The sequence below is a fragment of the Pezoporus occidentalis genome, unplaced genomic scaffold (assembly GCF_034315485.1).
Source record: "Pezoporus occidentalis ecotype Australia unplaced genomic scaffold, CSIRO_AGI_Poc_V1 ctg164, whole genome shotgun sequence".
NCBI classification, from domain to species: domain Eukaryota; kingdom Metazoa; phylum Chordata; class Aves; order Psittaciformes; family Psittacidae; genus Pezoporus; species Pezoporus occidentalis.
This window is the reverse complement of record NW_026913466.1, coordinates 1,919,707-1,939,359: the sequence shown is the minus strand read 5'-3', so window position 1 is coordinate 1,939,359 and position 19,653 is coordinate 1,919,707. Positions and strand designations below refer to the sequence as shown.

At 38.2% G+C, this 19,653-nt stretch overlaps 1 protein-coding gene across 2 annotated transcripts in view; it reads right to left on the bottom strand.

Moving 5' to 3' along the window:
* The window catches only part of RPAP2 (RNA polymerase II associated protein 2), a 38,189-nt gene that overhangs the window by 7,598 nt on the left and 10,938 nt on the right, over window positions 1-19,653 (bottom strand). The window contains exons 10-12 of one of the 2 annotated variants that reach the window (XM_062613165.1): window positions 18,909-18,989; window positions 11,780-11,848; window positions 10,133-10,759 (exon numbers count right to left, since the gene is read on the bottom strand). In XM_062613165.1, coding sequence (XP_062469149.1) covers window positions 10,591-10,759; window positions 11,780-11,848; window positions 18,909-18,989 — 319 coding nt within the window. In that variant the 3' untranslated portion in view covers window positions 10,133-10,590. Of the gene's footprint in view, window positions 1-10,132; window positions 10,760-11,779; window positions 11,849-18,908; window positions 18,990-19,653 lie in introns of those variants that run through there. The other variant, XM_062613166.1, reaches the window with a different exon arrangement.

The following is a 19,653-nucleotide window of genomic DNA, read 5'->3' as shown; positions in this document are numbered from 1 at the left end:
AACCTCTAATCTGGGGCTCTTTGACCAATACCCTATTTATCCACTTCATGAACCCCCCACTGAAAGGCACTCAGACATTTTGACAGAGTAAGTCAAAGCATCATTGTGATTCTGTATGTTCTACACAATATCCTGTTGGTCAAAGAGGGAAGTCAGTATTCAGCCACAGTTTTCTTTAATCTCCCTAAGTTTTTTCCTATATTCCATTTTCTTAATGAAAGATAAAATACTCTAAAGCCTACAGTGTTGAATGGTAACAATTGACTGAAATAAACAGGCAATTTTCTTAGGAAAAAAAAGCTACTTCTGGTCTGGTTTTAAACATAGCCTGAAGAACCAATTCTCATCATAAAGACAAGAATTTTGAAGCTAAAGTGCCACTTACGTTTTATTTATTATTTAACTTCCTTTCATTATTGTGTACTGACTTGTCCACAGAATCCAGCACAGACACTTCAATCCTCTGATGGCAATAGGAACTAAATTATTCATAGTTTAAAATTTTTGTCCACTACATTTCAATCAATGCTACAAACACTGATCCAAAATCAGCAACTGGATTCCTACAGAATCTGAGTATATGGCAAGACTCATGCTTCATTCACAAGTTAATTTTGTTTCCTGTTTCCAAGACCTTCATTTTCCTATGCAGCATCTACAAATCTGTTCAAGAAGAATGTTCTCTTTGATACATACAGTTTATGTATATACTTACAATATAGAATTTTTTAAGTTCACCTTTCACACACACTTTTCATATAGTTGATGTCCAGACACAAATCAACTTCCATTCCCTTTTACCAGGGTGCAGCCCAGGTGGTTACAACTACCAGTAAAAGGAAAGCACACCTACAGGAACAAGGGTTTATCTAACCACACAATAACAAGTGCTTACTAACAACTGAAAAAGAGACAATGGATTAGATTCCTTCCTTTTTTCTTCCCCCCCCCCCCAATCAGTTCTGTCCAAATAGGCAACTGGTAATTCAGACAACACCAGCCCAACCAACATTGCTTTCTAAGACAGGTTGGGGCCTTAAGGTCAGGCCCTTGGGATTGCTTAGCAGAGCTCCCTCATATTGTATTGTGCTCTCCTCACACAGGCTTTGAAGGCTGAATAAACAGTTGCAAACCCCTTTGCTGGTTCGACTCTAACATACCATCCAAGAGTTCACGTCTTATTTGTCCATCAAGCTACAAAAGGAAAGTTTTGGAAAGGCACTCCAGTGTTTTAACTGTACTCTGCAGGGGATCCATGTTGAGGCAACAGGCTTCTAGCTACCTGATGAGGTACAGAAACTGTTTATTTTGAATGATTTAATGAAATGCAAATGTTCTGGATCTCTGTACTTTTCTTTTTTTTTTTCACCTAACGAACACACTATGTGCATGAATAGCAGGGTACATTGTTTATGCCACTTCTTCCCTCTGCCCAAAGAGTTAAGGATCTCTCCATCAGCTGCCAGCTGTTATTTATAACAGCCAGCTGCATGACTTCAAAGATCCTGCAATGAATAATATTAATATAATAATATTGCACTCATACAACAAGAGACAGAAGAGGAAAAAAATTCAAGTAAATTCAGACTGCCCTCAAAATACTGACTGCTGTAAGACAGATGGCCTTTGACTTTCTATGAAGGACAAGTAAAACATATACAGAAAGAATTCTATTTACATCATTAGGTCAGGAATTAATTTTGCAGGCAAAGGAAAAGTCTAATGCAAAGGAACACCTGAAGTAAGTGTGAGATATGTTCAGAGAAACTACGGGGGGACATTTCATCAAACTGCATAATGATTTAGTATAATTTAGTACAGCCATTTAGTGCCGTTTGTGTCAGTTCTCTACACTGTACGCCTGAAGCCAACATGCCTTAGAACGTACACTGCATTTGCTAGCATTATGTTGATCCTGTAACACTAAGAAGTTGGCTTCATTCAGTACTTGGGGCTCGTTGTTTTTAGCCCAGGTATAGTGCGTCTAGTAAGAAAGAACACTCTGGAAATACTCTGATATTACAATATGAGTGACAAAAATTCAGGGACCCATGACTCCTTTAAAGCTATAGTAATAATATGGAATGGGTTTATTGGCCTCCTGTTCTAGTGGTATTTGGGAACTCTGTTTGCAAACATTTATGTTAAAATGACTACCAAGACTGCCATCAACACAAATATCAGATAGGCCTGGCAAAAAACAATTGCTTGGGCAATCTTGTGCCAATCGGAGTTTCCAGATTTAACAGTGGATTAGAAAAACCTCTAGCCAGACAAGATGACTGAAGCAAGCACCAAAACCAGCTCAAGAACATCTATGTTTCTTATGCAGGGTACTCTTCATACAAAGTTTAGCAGGATCAGAGATTGTGATTCCTATTACACAATTACAAAAACCTATTTTGTATTAATAGATATGACTGCAGAATAAAGTATGGTACCCATCTCTATGTTACCATATCCCAAGTTATTACTACAACATCAGTTCACAGATGTGAAGCATGAGAACTTCTATCATAGTGTATGGATTTAAAGCACCAATATGCTTACAGGGATTTGTTCAAAAGGTTTCGGTTGAGTTCACTATGAAATCTGCATTATGCCAAGGCAAAAAAAAATTCACAACAGAAACCCAGAAGAAATCACTATCAGCTGTTTGTTTCTAACAAATCTAAGTTTCTTAGGTACACATTTCAAGGACAGGCCTTGTTTAAAGAGCTGCATTTATTTGAAGTCTGTTTCCTGCTAACCAGCTGACAGATCAAAGGTACTTCTCAGTCCTACCATTTGTTCCCATCCCATTTTTTCCCCTCTTTTTCAACTGAGTCAAGATTTAAAATTTATTAAATTTACATTTATTTAATAAATTTAAAATTTATTTTTAAAACGATCCTTTCATCCTTTTAAGTCTTCTATTCCTTACATTTTCTCTTCCACAAAGTTTTCCTGGGACACCTCTTAAATACTGGAATCTATGCCATTGAAGTCTTTGGGTTACTTACCTACATGAAATTAAGCACGGGTGTAAGTCTAGTTTTAAGATTAAAAAATGCTTAGTTATAAGCTTTTGAGAGCCTGAACCTTTTAAGGACTTTGTAAAATGCACACTGTTGTATAAATTGCTGTGCACATATCATGGGACAATTTAATACCTAAAAAATGCCTTTATATACAAGCCTTGTACATTTAATGAAGTAAAGATTCTTTCATATACATCCATTTTTGCAACTGCAGGACCTGATTGCTGCCATATACTGGTCATCTATTCCTGTCAATTCATTATCTCAGTGATATGGAAGAAAAAAAAATATAAATCAAGATTAAACAAAATGTATTGTCTTCTAGTTAAACCAGCTACAGAGCAATGTGCTTGGGTAAGTAAATTGTCAATACTTGACTTCATAAAACGTACTCACCTGTACTCAGTTACTATGGAAATGATGATCATTAAATTGATCATAGTTTAGTTTCACCACTTTCTAACATCATTGTAACTTGATTATCTGCCTTTCAGTCCAATTCACAGACCAAGCACCTGGGATAATGCAGCTGAGTAAAGAGACATGCTAGGAACAGGCTTGCTTCCACTCTGTCCACAGGGCTTTTTTCCTTCATAAGTTAAACATAAGGATCTCAGTATTTTTCTACTTGCCTTTGCCAGTTTGGAAAACCAGTGTCAGTGCAGCTGTGGACCTGACAAAACGAGGGTCTTAAAAATCCCCCAAAGTTAAAGATTTGTAAGCACTTTTCCCCAGACATCCAGCTCCCGGCAGAAATCAAAACCAACCAAAAAAACACTTCCCTCCCCCCAAGAAAGCCCAAAACAACCCCCACAACTCCTTTTCCTGTTTAATTGCTGTTTAAGTGCAGATCTATTACTGACTTGCTGATCTCCAATAAATCACTGTCCTACCCTTAATCACCATGTCACCTTCTCTATAACAGAACACTATTAACACTGATTTGTGAAAGTATACCTAAAAAAGCAGAATACCTGATGAGGTCTGAACTGAACATGAAGAGCCACATGAATCTCAGCTATTTTTTATCCTTTAAAAAAAATCCTGGATACCTCATCTCACATATATTGAGTTTTATGAAGAATGAGTTTCAGCTATTCCGTGTCATCTTCAAATGTTCTGACAGAGAGATGGATAAACAGGGTGGGAGAGAGGGATACATACAGCTCCAAGTGTGGTGTACATCAAAATGAAAGGTACTAAGATACCAAGCCTCTAAATAATCAAGCATCCATATGGCTTTTCCACTGATGCTGGTTTTGCAGTTAACAGTATGAATTATACACACATACCTTCCCATACACTGGTTAGCTATGTTTGCTGACAGCCAACTAAAACACACTTTTACTTTACAGAAGGAATGGGAAAAGAACATAATTTGTTGTTATGGAAATCACCGTTCCAATTTCTTTGTATTATGCCATGCAAAATGTTATGTATAGTTACTTTCTGCTTATTTATATAACATTCTGATTAACCAGTGGCTGCCATCTTATCCCAAATATTTACTTTAATCATACACTTTGTATCAAAAGAGCCATCTGCATCCTGATGCTAAATCCACCAGCTTGGACTGTCTGTAAATTCTGAAAGCTTCATCATAGCCCATTGCCAAGAGATGCACTTTATACATCATCTTGTCAGCGACATGGATTTCTTTCCTCCCTCCCTTCCCCAAAAAGGCTGTATTTTCTGTTTTCATAACATGAAAGGAACACATTTCAGAAACAACTGTACATCGTATTCACTGGGAACATCCTACATCAGGCTATTTTCAGACTACACAAGACCACTGGGTGCCAAAATGTTTCATCTCTCAAGAAGTAAGAAACTAACAAGTAGTAGAACAAACTTTCTTTGCACCAGTTTCCTAAAGTACTAGGAAACCTTGAAGAGAGTAACGATTAGATCTTCACAAGATACTGCCCTTTCAGGGATTTTCTACAGTCATGGTTTTCCTGTTGTAGTGGTTCCAGAAGAGTTAAGGAATACAGTATTTCTACTTTGGGCACAGTTCACTTCAGTGCTAAAGAAGAACAGGACACACCACTTAATCTAGTAGAGGTGCCATTCTGACTCTGCATAGAACCAACCAAATTAATCTAGAACTCATGCTAAAAAATTCTGTTGGTACAAAATACCTGGGTATCACATGCTAGGAAGCCATAATAACCTTTCCAATGATGTGTACCAGAAATAACAAGCCAAATCAACACTGATTTTCATCTTAAAATGAAGTTTCCTGTAAGTCAAAAAACACTGTGTACGTGTCATACCTCCATTAATGTAGGCTGTTCTTTAGAAAGTTTACTAAGTTAGAACTCTGAAAATGAAAGATGCAAGTGTGTGTCAAAGTCATGTTTTTCTTTTAACAGGTGGGTAATGTTTCATGATAAAAAATGTTTGCATTGAATGTTTTAAGATTAATTATTAATAAGGAAGCAAGGATATTTTCATAGGGCTACAGCTTCAGGATTCAGTTGCAAAATGAACAGTTCAGTTTGCTCAGTGGATGAAGGTAAAATACATTTAGTTTTAAACTAAGTTTAGTGCAGCTGTTAAGAGTGTGGATTACTCACATCTTACTTTCAGCTTTCTATATTACCGTGTAACTGTACAACTTACTCTGTGCTATGACATGACTTCCAATAAGCAAAGGTGTAAGCAACAATTATGGAAGGAGGAAAACTCAGACATTACCAAAGAAATCTTCTAAATATATACCTTGTCAAGAACCATAAGTTTAAACCAGTTATCTCATAGGGCTGGGCAATTCTTCTATCTGCTTGATCATAACTGTGACACAGAGTTCAACTGGACGTGAACTTCACTGCCTGAGTTAGCTTTTCCCAGAGTCAATGTGATAAAGCAGTCTTCTGAAACCTAGCATGCTATCCTTCTGAGGGCTGAAGCAGAAGTTGCAACAAAAAAATCTCGTTTACTCACACAAAAGGCTAAAATTAAGTGGCAGAGGAAAGTACTTTCCCTGCTACCAGAATCTTAATTCACAAATGCATTTGGAATATAAAGTTCACAAGGGTGACTAAAGCAGAAGATTCAACATTATGCACACACAAACGTATTTCTAGGTTCTAACAAAAATTAGTCAGAACACCACCACCATGAAGGACAGTTTATAAGTAGTGATGCCCTTTGCACGCCAGCTCCGTACAACTTCAGTCTGAATGCCCACATACACTGCTGGGAACATGCAGATTCCCCTCTACTGGAGAGATTTTCGAGTCACTTGGGAGAAAGCTGTGACCCTGCTCTTCCCTTGCACTGGGCAGCAAAACTGGGAGGTGCAGAGAAGACAGCTTCCTGAGCCAACCCTCCAGATCCATGCCACACAAGTCCAGGAGACAGCATGTGCTAAGGCTCTGCTCCTGCTGATGGGGTCAAGGACCACAGCTGTAAAGGGGAACTAATGATCCTGGACTCATCTCAGAGCTTGCACTGGGCATCACACGTTACATGGCACATCCAAATCTCCCATTCAGAAGGCTATCCACAAGAAATACGAGAGTGGAAGAACCTGCAGCTGCATGTGCTGCAGTGAAATCCAGAGTCACTTCCCTGCATAACAGCACTACAGCAACACACAAAAAATGACAGGGTCTTTTTTTTTTGTGTGAGCAGCAACTTTGAAACTGCTACTAAGGTTTCTTCTTCTACTTTCTCCCTTGTGAATGACAAAGATATGTAATTAAAATTAGCAGCAACTAATTCCAATTAGCAACACAGCAAATCCTTCAGAATACTGTTCTATATATGTTTTCTAAGTAGTACATGGAACATGCTAGGAGGAAGTAAGTAATACTGATCTCCACAAAACACCAAATATGCAGATTTGAGTGTGCTTAGGAAGTGCTGATACGTAAAAACTGCTTAACAGAAAACCCATTTGAGTTCACACTCACCAAATGACAACCTAAAATTAAGACAGAAAAAGAATATACTTTTAAATTCTTTAATGTGTTAAGACAAAGTTGCCTTTTTGCTATTTCACACTGTTAACTCTACAGAGACAATACTATGACTATTCAAACAGTCTTATAAAAGAAAGACTTGTTTGATTTTTAGTCCTGTAAACTCCATTTCGAAATGGGCAATTGCTACATTTCTAGCTTAACAATAAATGATTTTTCTCAGCTGAAACCTGGACCCAACCTTCTATCACCAAACTTGCTATATAAAAGATCATCCAGCTGACTTGTATGTGGTTTCTATAGGAAAGAGTCACTCTGCAAGTCTGATTAAGATCCAGTATGTTATTTGTATATTGGATTTGCACATTTCATACATTCAGACATTTTCAGATAAGAACACAGCAGCAATACCCCAAACATCTGAACACCTCTTAAACTAATTTAGACATGTCAGTGCTAAAGCAATAGATGTGCTCTTGTGTGCAAAGAGGTAAAAATGCATTCTTGAACCCAAGATTCTCCAGTTCCTGAACTGTTATCTCCAAGAGAGTAAACCTCTAGAGTCCATCTCCACATGACACATTTATCTAAAGTGGCTGCACACATATAATGATGGCTTTTGTTTAGTGATCATGGTCATTTTGAGTTTGTTTAAATACTGCAGCCGAATGCTTATAAACTAATCCCAGAACATTTTGAAATGCTTCAAAGCTTTTAGCGGGGGGAATCTCTTGCATTGGCTGGGTAGATGCAGCTGACCACAGTTCACTGGAACCAGCCAGCCCAGATAAGTAAGATGAAAGCAGACATTTCCTGAAAATATCTTGAAAGCTTTCCATTAGACTGTACCAGGGGTATACACTGAAAACAGCAAGTGCCCTTGCTTGTATAGCAACCAATCTTCCACTGCTTTCTTGAACCTCTGTATTTGTACCTATTTATCTGGGGGGAAAAAGATGCAACTTCTGTATTCTAGTTTACAGTGCATTATAGAGCAGCTATTACTGTAACAAAAAAATCCTACACATTGCAGCAGGAAGACACAGAAAGCTACCACTGTCAATGTTATTTCAAATGACAAATAAAGACATTTCACCTACAGGTAATTTTAAAGAGGCACCCACTCCACGATGAGCATGAATGCAATTATTTGAATGTAATTCTCTGGCTGTCAAAGTGAACTGTAGGAAGCATTGCTGGATGTGCTGGTTATAAAGCCAGGAGTGCCTCAGGCTAGATTTTCAATAAAGGCTGAGACTAGCTGTTCATATTTTACATGATAACTTGATTGAATAAATCCAGCTGTTCACTAGGAACAGGGAATGCTCCAATGTTGTGATCACCAACATTTTATACTTTGAGAAAGACAGTCCCACTGTCTAGTTTCAAGCACTTTATTTCAAAGCAAAGAATTAGGAGCCCTGGTTTCTTTAACAGTCAGGAAACTCAAGGGCATGTAACTACTTCTAATAGCTTCTTGAGGACCAGCAGACTATAGAGGAAGCTTAGGTCTAACTTAAGCACCAAAATTAGGTGTTATGACTATCCAACATGCTGTATCTTACAAAGAATTAATATGCACACTCCCGTGAAAGGAAGACAGCATAATCATAATGTGATACAAAATATTAAACAGTGCTGACACTTGAATTCAATACAGCAGTAATGACAATGGTTATTCTGCCCAGTAACATACCACAAAAAGGGTGAGGGCACTCAAAGTGCACTGTGAAGTACACTGAGTGCTTAGCAGATGCCATGTACAAGGAGGAAGTGGCGAGCCACAATATCGATTCACAAAATGGGGTGCAAGTGAAGTCCAATAGTTGCTACTTTAAAAAAAACAACCCTGCCCTTCCATACAAACCAAAATACACTTGAGGTCTTTAGTTTCTTTGGAGGTATACCCTGAAATCCCATTCTTGCTCTGCCTTTGGTAGTCTCTGTTCTTATACCTCTGGTACCTGTAATAAGGTCTTTCATCCTCCTGGAAATCTTATTGTCTTCCAGGGTGTTACTTATGCTACTTCACTGTTTAGTGTTAGCAGTAAAATGTCCATCCTGTGTCTCGGATCAGGTCAAGGCCTATGAATACACATTCTGAAAACGTTCTCCTCTTTCAGTAACAGAAGCTAGTAAAGAACTATCTCCAACTCAGGCCCCATTTAAATTCTGCCATTTAAATCACTTTACATCTGCTGCAACATGCAGTAAAGAATCACAGAATCATTTAGGTTAAAAAGGACCTTTAAGATCGAGTCCAACTGTTAATCCAGCACTGCCAAGGCCACCAATAAACCATATCCCTAAGTGCTACATCTACACATCTTTTAAACCCCTCCAGGAATGGTGACTCCATCACTTGCCTGGGCAGCCTGTTTCACTGCTCAATAGTCTTTTCAATTAGGGAATTTTTCCCAATATCTGATCTAAACCTCCCCAGTGCAAATTGAGGCGGTTTCCTCTTGTCCTACAGCTTCTTACTTGTAGCAATCTGGGTACCAGTCTTCTCAGCCAACCTCCTTTCAGACAGTCCAATAAGGTCTTGAGCCGCCTCTTCTCCAGGCTAAATATCCCTAGTTCCCTCTGCCATTCCTCTTCAGACTTGTGCTCCAGACCCTTCACCAGCTTTGTTGCCCTTCTCTGAACACACTCCAGCACCTCAAAATTTACATGAAATTACCCATAAAGAAATAAGCAGTATAGCACATACACTCAGTACAGCTAAGGGGAAGCCAGAGAAAACTTTAATAGGGTATAATTCTTTTTATGAACAATATTAATAAAATACAACAGGTTTGTTGGCAGACTACAGGAGGTAAGGGCCACAATCTGAGGACCTGTCTGCAAAGGGTTGCCCAGATCCTCAGTAGCCTTTCCCTGCACACTTCTAACTTCCACTAAATATTCAAGTTTGATTAGAATTCCCAAGTAGTTACATGCTCTGTCTTAATCTTTCCAGAAATGATGCAACACTCATCATCTTCTTAGAGCAACTTTAACACTCATTCTTACCCCACCTACATTCTTGCACATCCTTTCTTAAGAAGTGGCTGAGAGTTGTCCAAAATCTGAAGATCCTGAGCTTTCATGGACCTTACAAAAGCTGAAGTCAACAGGAGTTTGATTCATGATTTCACTAGAACAACAACAAAATCTACTCTATTTTAGGATCAATTCATTTGTTTAGGGTTGGACCCTTGAGAGCAATCAGTATAAACAGAGAACCATGACCGCCTGCTACTTGCAGAACATTTTAAAGCAATTGTAAAGCAGTCATTAGGTATGTAAACATTTAGAGCTCATCATTTGCAGAGACACCAGCAATGTATTTCAACTTCTGACCAAAAGAGTCACCATTTCCTTAACTGTACAGAGACTACTTGAAAAATTCATAAGATCTGTTTCACAAATTACCAATTCAACCATAAGAATATATGGTAAAAATGACAAAAGATTTGTTCTTATAGTTGATAAAAAATTCATGCCAAGGCATTCAAGTAAAGTTACTTTCTGTGTTCTGATTTAATGAATCATTTGAGCGGTATCCGGCTGGGTGACACAGATGTAAGGCTCGCTGAAGCCTGCTCTAATGCCTGCTGGTATAGTCTTCCTTGGGACAGTAAAGCCAGAACAATGTGTCAGACTGAAGTAATATCAAGGAAAGTAAGTGCAGTTACTGGGGATGCTACAAGGTTGGTCCACAACTCTTCTTGACCTGTGAAAGTCTGTAAGTACGTCTCTGTCCTACAGGCTCCAGTGACCCAGGAAGCCCAAAAGCAGCAGCAGCGGTGTGGTAATAACCAGCCTCTGGAATAAAGATTTTTGCAGTCTCGTAATTCAAGCTGAAAGACATGCAAAGATAGCTTGATGGTTTAACCCTACTGAAAGTCAGGGCCTGACACTGTGTGAAACCACCAGTGATTGCTTAAAAGGTGAACTCATGTTAAATGTTTAAAATGGATATGTGAGAAAACCATCTGGTTTATACCAGTTTGTATCTTTAACTTCAGATAAGTGAACGAATTTGGAAAATATAAATTAAGGAAGTTACTTAATGCATATTACTATAGCTTTTATATATTATGTCTGTATATAGACATTGACTGAAAGACACTATAATAAAATCAGACTTCCCGTTAGGAAAACCCTTGGAAAGAATTTATTTCTACAGTAAGTAGAATAAAGCTAAGGAGGACTATAGGTACTGTAGTATCATAATCTTAAGCAATAAAGCTGATCCTTACAGAAATAAAACACTGGGTCCCCATATTCCTTTCAGATATTTGGGAGTTGCTAAAAAAAGCTTTCCTCTCTCAAATAAGTTTGCTAGAATATTCAAACAAATATACGTAGAAGCAAATACGGAAACAGTATTTCCATATTATGGAAATAATTGGCCTTTAATTTGTGAAAGTAAAATCTTTTAAGAAATTAAGTAAAATGAGAAATTAAAAGTGTAACAGTTATGCCAACTCCAAATAATACAATCCAAATAATACATGTCATTTTGTCCTACTGTAACAGAGAAGAATATCTGTCAGCAGCAAATAGGAGAGTGAAGAATACTCCTTCACCCCACCAGCCCTCTTTAGAAACCACTAAAGCTTAACTGTTTTTTAACATGACACTAAGTTTGTTCATTGTCAACGTGCTGCTGCACGTGGGACAAACCTGGTTTGTCAAGAGAAAATACAGTTCATTTACATGAAAAAACATTTCTGTTGATTCCCAACTTAAAGTTTCCCTCCTTTTATCTGAAACTTACATCTTGTCTTGATAGGCTAAAGCAGTTACATATGAAAATGTTTGACATTAAATGGTACTTACACAGATAACAAAACAATAGCAATTAGAGTCCATTCAGGCATTTTGTGAATAATATTTCTGTTTGTTAACCTGAAAAATAATAAGAAAAAATATCAGAACATTTCAAAGTGAAAATAAGCAGAATTGTAACTGCTGAATTTTAAGTCTACCATTAAAAGACTTAATACACCTAGTTATGATGTACCATTTACAGCTGTAGCTGAGCAATTCACAGCTTTCAAGCTTCTCTCTCTCTCACCTTATCCTGTAACAGAGGAACTGCAGAATTCCCAATATGCCTCTTTTTTTTTTGATATAAAAGTGAGATGGGGAAAACTGAACAGAAGCTAATTCTTTAAATTAGCTCACAAATAGGCCTGGCTGCTGTGAGGACTCCCCTCTCGCTCATACCCACTGGGAAGCTATCAGGCCCTGCACATGTGCTTATGAAAAGATGAGCCTTCTTACACCCTTAGCTTGCCCCCATTGGCTCCAGATCCAGATTTGCTGTAAAAGCTAATATGGATTTTGTATGATACTGGAGAAAATCCTCTGATGATTCTTGATTTAAAAATGGAAAACCAGAATTACAACTACGCAATGGCAGCCAGTGCAGATATAAGAGCAAGAAAAGTAGGTTTGAATAAAGAACCACATGGGTGCTCAACAAAAGCACTGCTGTGTTTTATACCTGCTGACCTGTTTGGCTGAACTTTGTAGTAAAACAGATTTTTAAGTCAAATGTTAATGCAACTTAAAACAATTCATGTGTTGAGTTGCTATCACTGAATTTAGGCATGACTTGTAGTGTTCAAGGCAAGCAATTCCATGGCAGTCACAGCTAGAAGTGAAGCTATGGCTATGTGGGCACCCAAAAAGGGCAGCTGCATTCATTTTGTTCAGACACATGGCACCATCCAACAGAAGTACCGATCGGCAAGCGCCTCCCTGTGTTTACTTCCTTCTTGCTCTAGGCTTCTCTTCTACATAGCCTTGTATAAATTCAGACCACGAGTGAAGCTGCCCTGTCATCAATAACACATCTACAGGCTCCGGTGAACGTGGGAGGCTGCTTAAAGTTAAAAAAATGGCAACAAATTCACATCCAAGTTTTTGGGCTTTTTTTTTTTTTCCATTTTTAATTTCTTCGGGCAAGTATCTAGTTACCAAAAAAGTGTTAAAAAGTGGGAAGATAAAAGTATTTGTACTTCTCATTGCTGAAATTCACGTTCTGTTAATAAATTCCCAATTATATTTAAAATGGTCATTAAAAATGCATTTATGATTAAGAAGCTTGATAGGATCATTCTGCATTTCCCTATTTTGGAACATTAAAAATTAACAAAACTAATTTTCATTAAGGATAGAATCATAGAATCATTTAGGTTGGAAAAGACTTTAAAGATCATGAAGTCCAAAGACGGGAATGATCAAAGTGGTATTAAACTAGTTTTTCTCTCAACTCTCCAAGTTTTCCAACCAAAATAAGGCTTTGAAGCAATGATTACTCAAGCAGTGTCTCAAGAGCTTGAGTTTTGTTAAATAATGAAAAGACCTGTTTTGTACTACATGTACAGAAATTGTCAAAGATAACACAAATAATCTGTATTTGCTGAATCTTTTGGCTCTAGTTTGATGTGACAAGATTCATGTTTACCAATTACTATTTGAAATAGCTTAATGGCATTAGCTGGCAACAAAGCTTCCACCTGGTAAACTGTACCATCTTCTAGCTATAGAACAAGAGACAAAACAAAGGCTGAATATCTTGACTCGGTACTGATGACAGTGATAAACACTACCAAGAAATGCCTGATGGAATCATCCTGACAGGCAATTCATACGTAACATTCCAGTTATTCTGCTATGGTAAGACACAATGGAAAAGACAGCTCTGAGCCATCTGGGAGAACTCTGTCAAATAGAGAAAGCAGCTTTATTTCAGTGCTCTACAAGGAGTTATTATTGATTAGAGGACAGGAAGGTGTCATTCTTGTACACAACCTCTCAGGTACAGTTATTTGTGTCAATTAACTCTTATTCAATGTTAGTATTGATTGGCAAGGTCTGAACACTAGTCACTGCCATCAATATGCTGTTTATGAAGGAGGTAGTCAAAAGACACAGACGACCATCAGGATACGGCAGTGTGGATCTGCTGATGTATTACTGTCACTGGGCTGGATGAACAGTCAGGCTTCCACAAGGAGCAACCTTTCAGTACAACACCTGCACTAAAACACTTGTGCATATTTCAGGCCGATCAGACTAAAGCTAGCAACCTACAGGTGTGAAGCCTGAAATAAAAAGGAGCAGTGGAAGGGCAGTCACTTTCAAAAACAAGCTGTGTGTCAACACCAAGGCCTCTGAAGAGCAAAGCTTTCAGAAAACATGGAAGTGCAAGTCCTCTGTAAAAATGGTTCATTAATTCTTTGTCTTGCCTACAGGAAAAACTGTTACTTCAGAACAATCCATGGAAGAGAGGTCACTAGATTTCTGTCATAAACATACAATGTGGAAATGTTAAAACTGTACAAAACTTTGTGTACATGACTGAAGTATTGCAGTGAAATGTTTTCTGTTAAGGAGTTTGGCTAAATTCTCCCTCACCTACTCAAAGAAAGGAAACAATATGCAACATTTCAAAACAGCATCTCTACTTTCCTGGCCTCTGTAGGGCAGGATAGGTAAACCACAGAAGCTGGATAATCCCAAATAGCTGTGCGGGTCTCCTAATTGCTAGTTTGTGGGTGTTGTGGTTCACCCTCATAAAATGCATAAAAATTCCTTCCCAAATGACCTTCCAATAACTGACTAGTGCCCGGCCTGCAAAGAAAGTGAACTCTGAAACAGAAGAGTACCAGTAATAGTAATTGCAGGAATACAGAGGTGTCCAAAGTTAAAGTAACCAGCAAATAAAAAAAGTAAACCCAAAATAGAATCATAGAATGCCACGTTGGAAGGGACCTCCAGGATCATCTGGTCCAACCTTTCTTAGCAAAGCACAGAATCATAGAATGGTTTGGGTTGGAAAGGACCTTACATCTAGTTCCAATCCTCCTGCCACAGGCAGGGATGCCTCACACAGAACTATGCTGCTCAAGGCTCTGTCCAACCTGGAACTGACCTAGATTAGATGGCCCAGCACCCTGTCCAGCCAAAAAATGTCAGAAAAAGAGCATACACAATTGGTTCTACTTTTTTTCCTTTAGTTGTCTTCCTATTTAACTGCGGTCAGATGCCAGTTCTGCTAGCAGAACTCCATTAGCAAAGAATGACCTGATTTGTGAACAGTGCCTGCTGTTGCAGCAGATTTAAGCACATCCCTAAGTGCCTTGTGCAAGAACATGGACAGAGACCACAAGAAACTTGAAATTATGAGAAAGAAACTCAGCAATGCAGGAGCTCAGCACCCTTTCCTCAGCAGGATTACATTTCCTGGGGTTTCTAGGAAATAATAACAGCGTAACAGGAACACTGTCCACTGGGGAATATGAGACAAGACACCAGGATTATTATGCTAAATAGTTATCGCTGAACAGGTACCATCAGGTAGCATGAACAAGATGCAAGAAAATGTAACTGGTTAACATAAAATAATATTTTAAAAGTGTATTTTTCTCTATACCTATTTATAAATTATAGTCTTGAGTGTTATTTCCTTTTCTAAAAGTTTGTTTTTATCCTCAGAATATACTTGCCATCTATGAATCTATGATTAACAAGTTGCTATGAATTTGACTAATAGCTAGCACCAATGAGTTACTGGTGCTTAATGTACGTGTGCTGATAAGCCATCCATGTTTGCCCTCTTTCAGTTTTGCCCAGCATGTCTGTGTTCTTACACTGGGTGAAAAACACATGTCCCAAATGGAGATGTCCTTTCTTTCATTTTACAATTGATGTTTGTTGCAAAGTGAAGTCATCAGCATCTTTGTAAATGAAGCAGCCTTTTTGTTCAGGCAGCCAGATCCCCAGGTGTAAGCATATTTAACTTCAGTTCAAGAATGTGACCTGTTAGTTTGGATGTTTGCCTGTTCTGCAAGGCAGCAAGCTGTCTCCATGGGATTAGGACATAAAGCTGTGACTTTGGGACCTCAGCTACCTAGAATTTTTCCACAACTTGCCCTAAGATAAACAAAATTATTTAACCCAGGTCAGGAAAGGCAAATACTAAAGCATATGTTGTTTTTCTTTAGGCTTCAACTAGACCAGTTTAACCATAAACCCCAGCTCCTCTACCCCCTTATTTACATACTGTAGTGTCATTTGGTAGTACCATAGTTTGGTAACAGCCAACAAAAATGTGCTACTATTATAACTTCAGGCTCTCTTTAAGAGAGGGCCATTTACTTGAGAAAAGGTCATTAGAAAAGGACTTGAAACCCAGAACCTAAAATTCCACTCAACACGAGTAATAGTTAAAAAACTATTAATCAGTGCGTACACTAGATAACATACACTCATGATGCACATTTAAAAGCTAACAGATTGTCTTGGAAACAAGGTAAGACAAAGCTATAAGAAAAATTCTTGAACGCACCTTTAAGAAAGGGCTATCATATTCATTGATAGAGTTCAACGTCAATGATAAGCTCCATAAAAGGAACTAAAAATACTTGCAATCATAAGACACAGACGACATTGTTTTCAATATGAAGTACTATGTTTTAAAATCCCCCAACAGCCACACATTAACAATAATTTCTACATAAATAGATGATTTTCTTGTGATCTTTTAACAAAGAGCACTTATGCACTCAGGAGAATTATCTGACATCTCAGTTTTCGTAACAAAAGCTTACAGGCACTGAGGGATTTTGTTTGGGAAGAGCTCTAACCATTCTAAAATGTCTCTTGAGATGCCTCTAGTGCGTTTCCCAGCATTGATGATTGAATAAAATGCTACCCAAAGGAGGCTGACCTGCAAGCGTTCCTTTAAAAACCAATGGAGCTGAAAATCGTTGTTGCTTAGTTCACCACATGCTCTTTTACCCCTCTTCAGCTAAGCTCTACTATAGCCATGTGTTTTATCTCCTACCATCTTTGGCAAGTTCTTCAGCCCGAAATATTTCCAGTAAAAAAGCACGGAAGAGCAATAGCATTCACCAGTGCTCCCTTCGCAGTCATTAAGCATTTTACCCACATTAATGAAGAAAGCAGCATTTAAGTTTCTATACCCTGCAAACATAAACCCTGTTTAACATTTATCCCAGGCCCCCTGCCAAAGCATTCCAGCTAAAAATCAGAGAGACCACTCATACTAGGTAAATTTAAACCTATCTACAGAACTAGAGATTCAAACCTATGCCTTCATCTTAATATCCATGAGACAGCTTTTGTTTATCAGACCCTTCTGTATCAGAAATGCAAGAAGGAGAAAGAGCCCAAAGGCTTTTGTTGCTTTCCTATTTCCTGTATTTTTGTTTTGCTTTACTATCAGTGACTATAAAGCTCTATTTGTTTTGAGAGAGAGATGCATAAAGGCACTTACAAATTCTTGTGTAGTGCCCACAGTTGATTGAACTGTTCCCTTCCCAAAATGCTGAATTACTATTCAATTTATATGGAATCTTCACAGTAAGAGAGCCCCAAGAACTTGCCACCATTACCTTCAACTTACTTCCTAACAGAATTCAACTCACAAAGTTGATCTTAGGGATCAGAAATAGATCAGGGAAGACTTTTAAAATATAATAAATTATTGGTACATGAGCCAGGAATTGGGGTCAAAGCCCAAATTAATTAGATCTCATTCAATGGTGTAAATCCACAAATGTATATAAATATATTTAAGTTTTTAAAGTCCATTTTGGCTCTGAGGCTCTTTTGCTATAAGCCACTTTTAAAATATCATATTCAGGCCACATTGTCTTTGCATAGCAAAAATTATTTAATACAGAGGTTCTGGTTTTGAGAACCTCCAGGAATTACTACATAATAAGTCATACAAAAGCAGACAGAGAGATCAAATGCAGTTTTTCCAGTTTCAATCCATAAGCTAAAGTGACTGTTAAGCATTTAGACAGCAGAGCAACAAAACTATTTGAAGTCACCAAGATCTTATTCAAATAGTAGTGATATGTATTTATATACACACAGTATATACATGCTGCTCCAATATAACCCAAAATACCTTCCCTGGTTTCAGTGCTGTTGGTAAAATAAAAGGTTAATCACATCTTAAAGGACTTCAACTACAGAATCAAGTTCAAACACTAACAAGTCTTAGAGATCATGCAGAGAGCCACCAGAAAGGAAAAGAATATCCTCCATAGCAAGGAATTGCCCATTTAGACGTGTTTTAGTGGTGTCCTACCAGATGTCAGATAAATCATAAGGAATCAGGTAGAGATGGGTTTCTGTGCACCAAAACAAAACCCACATGAATGAGTTTTGGATAACTTACATGCAAACCTCTTGCAAGTTGGGGATTTGGGGGGAAATTTTCAAGAGTGACAATGTACATAGAGTTAGCAACTGCTGTTGCTCCTTTTCCTGACAATACTTCAAGATGCAGGACGTAATCTAGGTCCAAGTTATGAGATCTATGTCCTAAAGAAAACCTAAAATTGCTCAGAGAAGTTACCACCATGCCGTTTTCTCTCCCTCCCTCTTTATACCAGTGTTTCCAAATACTGCCTTTACTGCTTCTGACTGAACCAGAAACTTCAGCTGTGGTGTTAAAGTGTCCACTAGATCTACTTCCCCTTGAAATACGAAAGGGGACAGGCCAAACCGGACCTTATTCCTGGCTCTAGAAGTTAGTGGTAACAATTATGAATCACAGTAAAACCATTTAGCCCAGCTGTAGGGAGCCAGAGCAAAAGAAAGCGACAGATCTCAGAAACTCACACTTAATAGGAGGTGACGAGGTAGCAGAACTTTTAAAAGACTCACCACCATCCTCCAGAGACCACTGGCCTAGTTTTGAGAAACCTACAAATACTCCTGGTGACCTAGCCACTGGCAGGAGCAGGGAAAGGCTTGACTTGTAAGTCCACAGGGAACGCGACATTAACTACATGAACACACAGCTAGGAAAGGGCAAATCCGCAATGGGGCCCTCTCAGTGTCTAAATCACAAACATTCAACAGCATGTTTAATTAATCAAGCAAAAAGAATCTCCAAATAAAGACCAATACTCACCGGAAAGTTTTGACAAGATTTTTCAGCTCTGTATAAACATCACCCGGAGTAATCTGAAGAGGGCCCAAAACTGCAGGCAGTCTGGAAGGCAAAAGACACCAGTCAATATACACTTTCCTCTTTCTTATTTCTTCTCAAGGAGGCCTTCCATCAAAGCTCAGCAAAGTTAGTAAGAGATGGACTTTTGTGCAGCAGATGAGGCCAGCGATTTACATTTCAGATTCCTCTGAGTGGTGTCTGGGCAACACCTTCACTTTGTAATAGCTTGTTTTTACAAATAAGAATTTCTAGTTCAGTGTGAACATGAAAAACAACTAAACATAGTTTTACTATTACTATTATTAACTTCATGTTTCTGTTCTGACAAGACATCCTTACCAAAAAAATCAAAGTGTCTACATTATGAGGGTTAGACATCAAAGTGTCATAAATGTTTCAAATATCTGTATTTATTTGGTTTAAAATTAACAGACTAAAGGAAACTGCATGTCTAAATAAGGTTTGCACAGAGAATATATCTGCTAACTGCAGGCTCACATGGCTGCAACAAGAATAACATTCCACTGTAAGCCTGATAGTTGAAACCAAGAGAATAGTAAGGTCATCAGAACATTTAAAAAGAAAGAAGACTACAGATTGCCTCCCTGTTTGACTGTGTGTAAAACTGATACAGCACACAACAAACCACACGTGCTGTTTAACTAGTTGTCAGTATCCCCAGATGCTGGAAATAACATGCATTGGT